A 1,653-nucleotide genomic window follows, 5' to 3' on the forward strand; every position below is an offset into this window, starting at 1 on the left:
AAATTCGGCAAAAAATCGGATGGGATCTTTCCGAATTCTTTAAAATTTCTTTACGATTCAGAATACTCTGAAAAAATGGTTTGCAGGGTAAACCGGGACGCGACATTTTCACAAGTTTTGGTTAGTTTTTTAGTTTGGTTAGTTTTTTTTATGAAAGTATAGCTTGTCCAAAAATTTGAGAATTCTGCAAAATTTCACGAAGTTTTCTAACTTTTTAATGAGCATCTTTAGACAAAAATTTCGTTCGCAGCTTTGTAGTCCAATTGTAGTACAAGGTGGAAATTTGATTTTTGGTAATTTTTTTGTTGACGGTGTTACGCATTTTTTCCATACAAAGTATGTTCGAAAATTGTTTATATAGCAAAACATGTACTTATGCATCGATGTTAATTAATAAACTTAGATTTAGAAAGTACATTTTTGTAAACTTAAACCGCATTAAAACAGGGAGTTATTTCATAGAACGTCTCTGCTTTTGGGCAATTTATTTTAATTTTTTTTTCAGTTTTATATGATTTTGAAATGCTGGCAAACTTAAAAAAAAGTCATGGCCGACGAATTGAGAGAACGGTTCTACATCCTATGTTTTTACCTTGAATTAAACAAAAGGCAACGCTTTGAGGGATATTTCATCTTCAATGATAAGAATTTACGAACTCTGAATAAAATCTTGGGAGTTTCTGAGAGATTCTGCTAAAGATTTACGGGCCTTATATGTGTTGGCGATGGCGAATACCGTAGACGATTTAACGAGGAGCTTTAAAACTATATGGACACAGTGCAGCGGCAACGCATGGCAAGATTGTCGGTCTAATGGACATAAACGCTCCAGCTCTGAAAGTATTCAACGCGGGTCGAGATGCTGCTAACAGAAGGCCTCCTCTGTGTTGGAAATACCAGGTGGAGAAGGACTTGCTTCACTTGGCACAGAAGAGAAACTACTGGCGTGCTGTTTTGGACTAGGCCAAAATCGATTCGGCAGTTGTAGCGCCAATAAAAAAGCCTCTTATTTTCGTAAATTCACCATCACGAATGGGTCACAAATTACCCACAGCCATTTTACTTCGTTAATCATCCACGTGCTTTATTTCACTCCGAACTTCATTTCTTTAATCCTCCTCTCAATGCGTAACACCCACATTTGGATTTACGAGCAGTAATTCAAAAATTCAGTTTATACGGACAAGACACATGCATTTAATTATAAACACAGTTCATTCTGCCTTATTTCATTTATACAATGCACTTTTTCGGTTAAAGTAGGTAAAGTTTGCACAGCACTTCTTGTAGCATTACTATTCCAACGCAGCTGGAGCACTTTTAATACGTCTAAAGAAAACAGTTGAATGCTCTTGTTTGGGTGAAACGTTTTATTCTTTTGTTTATTAAAAAAATAATAATAATCGCGCTGACATCTAATTAACTTACTGGGGCTTCCTTCTGAAAGAACAACCTGTAATAAATTTAGGAAAAGCATTAATTTGCTATACAAAAATGCTTTATATTTTCCCAAACTTACCCTCAGTCAGTTTAGCACGTCCACCCGTGGGTTGACACAGGATCGTTGCACATCCCGCGCAAACGACAACGCCTTGTGCATGACTGAAAACTGTGGTAATCCTGTAGCAGCCGGGACACTTGACGTCCATAAAG

At 36.7% G+C, this 1,653-nt stretch overlaps 1 protein-coding gene across 1 annotated transcript; it reads right to left on the minus strand.

Annotated features, from left to right (window-relative positions):
* Positions 1-1,347: 1,347 nt before the first annotated feature.
* LOC118753503 (40S ribosomal protein S27) lies at positions 1,348-1,653 on the minus strand (the record flags this gene model as incomplete). Its single annotated transcript, XM_036488383.1, is given in 2 exon segments — positions 1,348-1,453; positions 1,520-1,653. Coding segments are annotated over 2 exon segments (163 nt in total), but the record flags the coding sequence as incomplete, so codon positions are not given.

The sequence above is a fragment of the Rhagoletis pomonella genome, unplaced genomic scaffold (genome assembly GCF_013731165.1).
Source record: "Rhagoletis pomonella isolate Grant_MI unplaced genomic scaffold, Rhpom_1.0 Rhpom_scaffold_02544, whole genome shotgun sequence".
In the NCBI taxonomy this organism is placed as follows: domain Eukaryota; kingdom Metazoa; phylum Arthropoda; class Insecta; order Diptera; family Tephritidae; genus Rhagoletis; species Rhagoletis pomonella.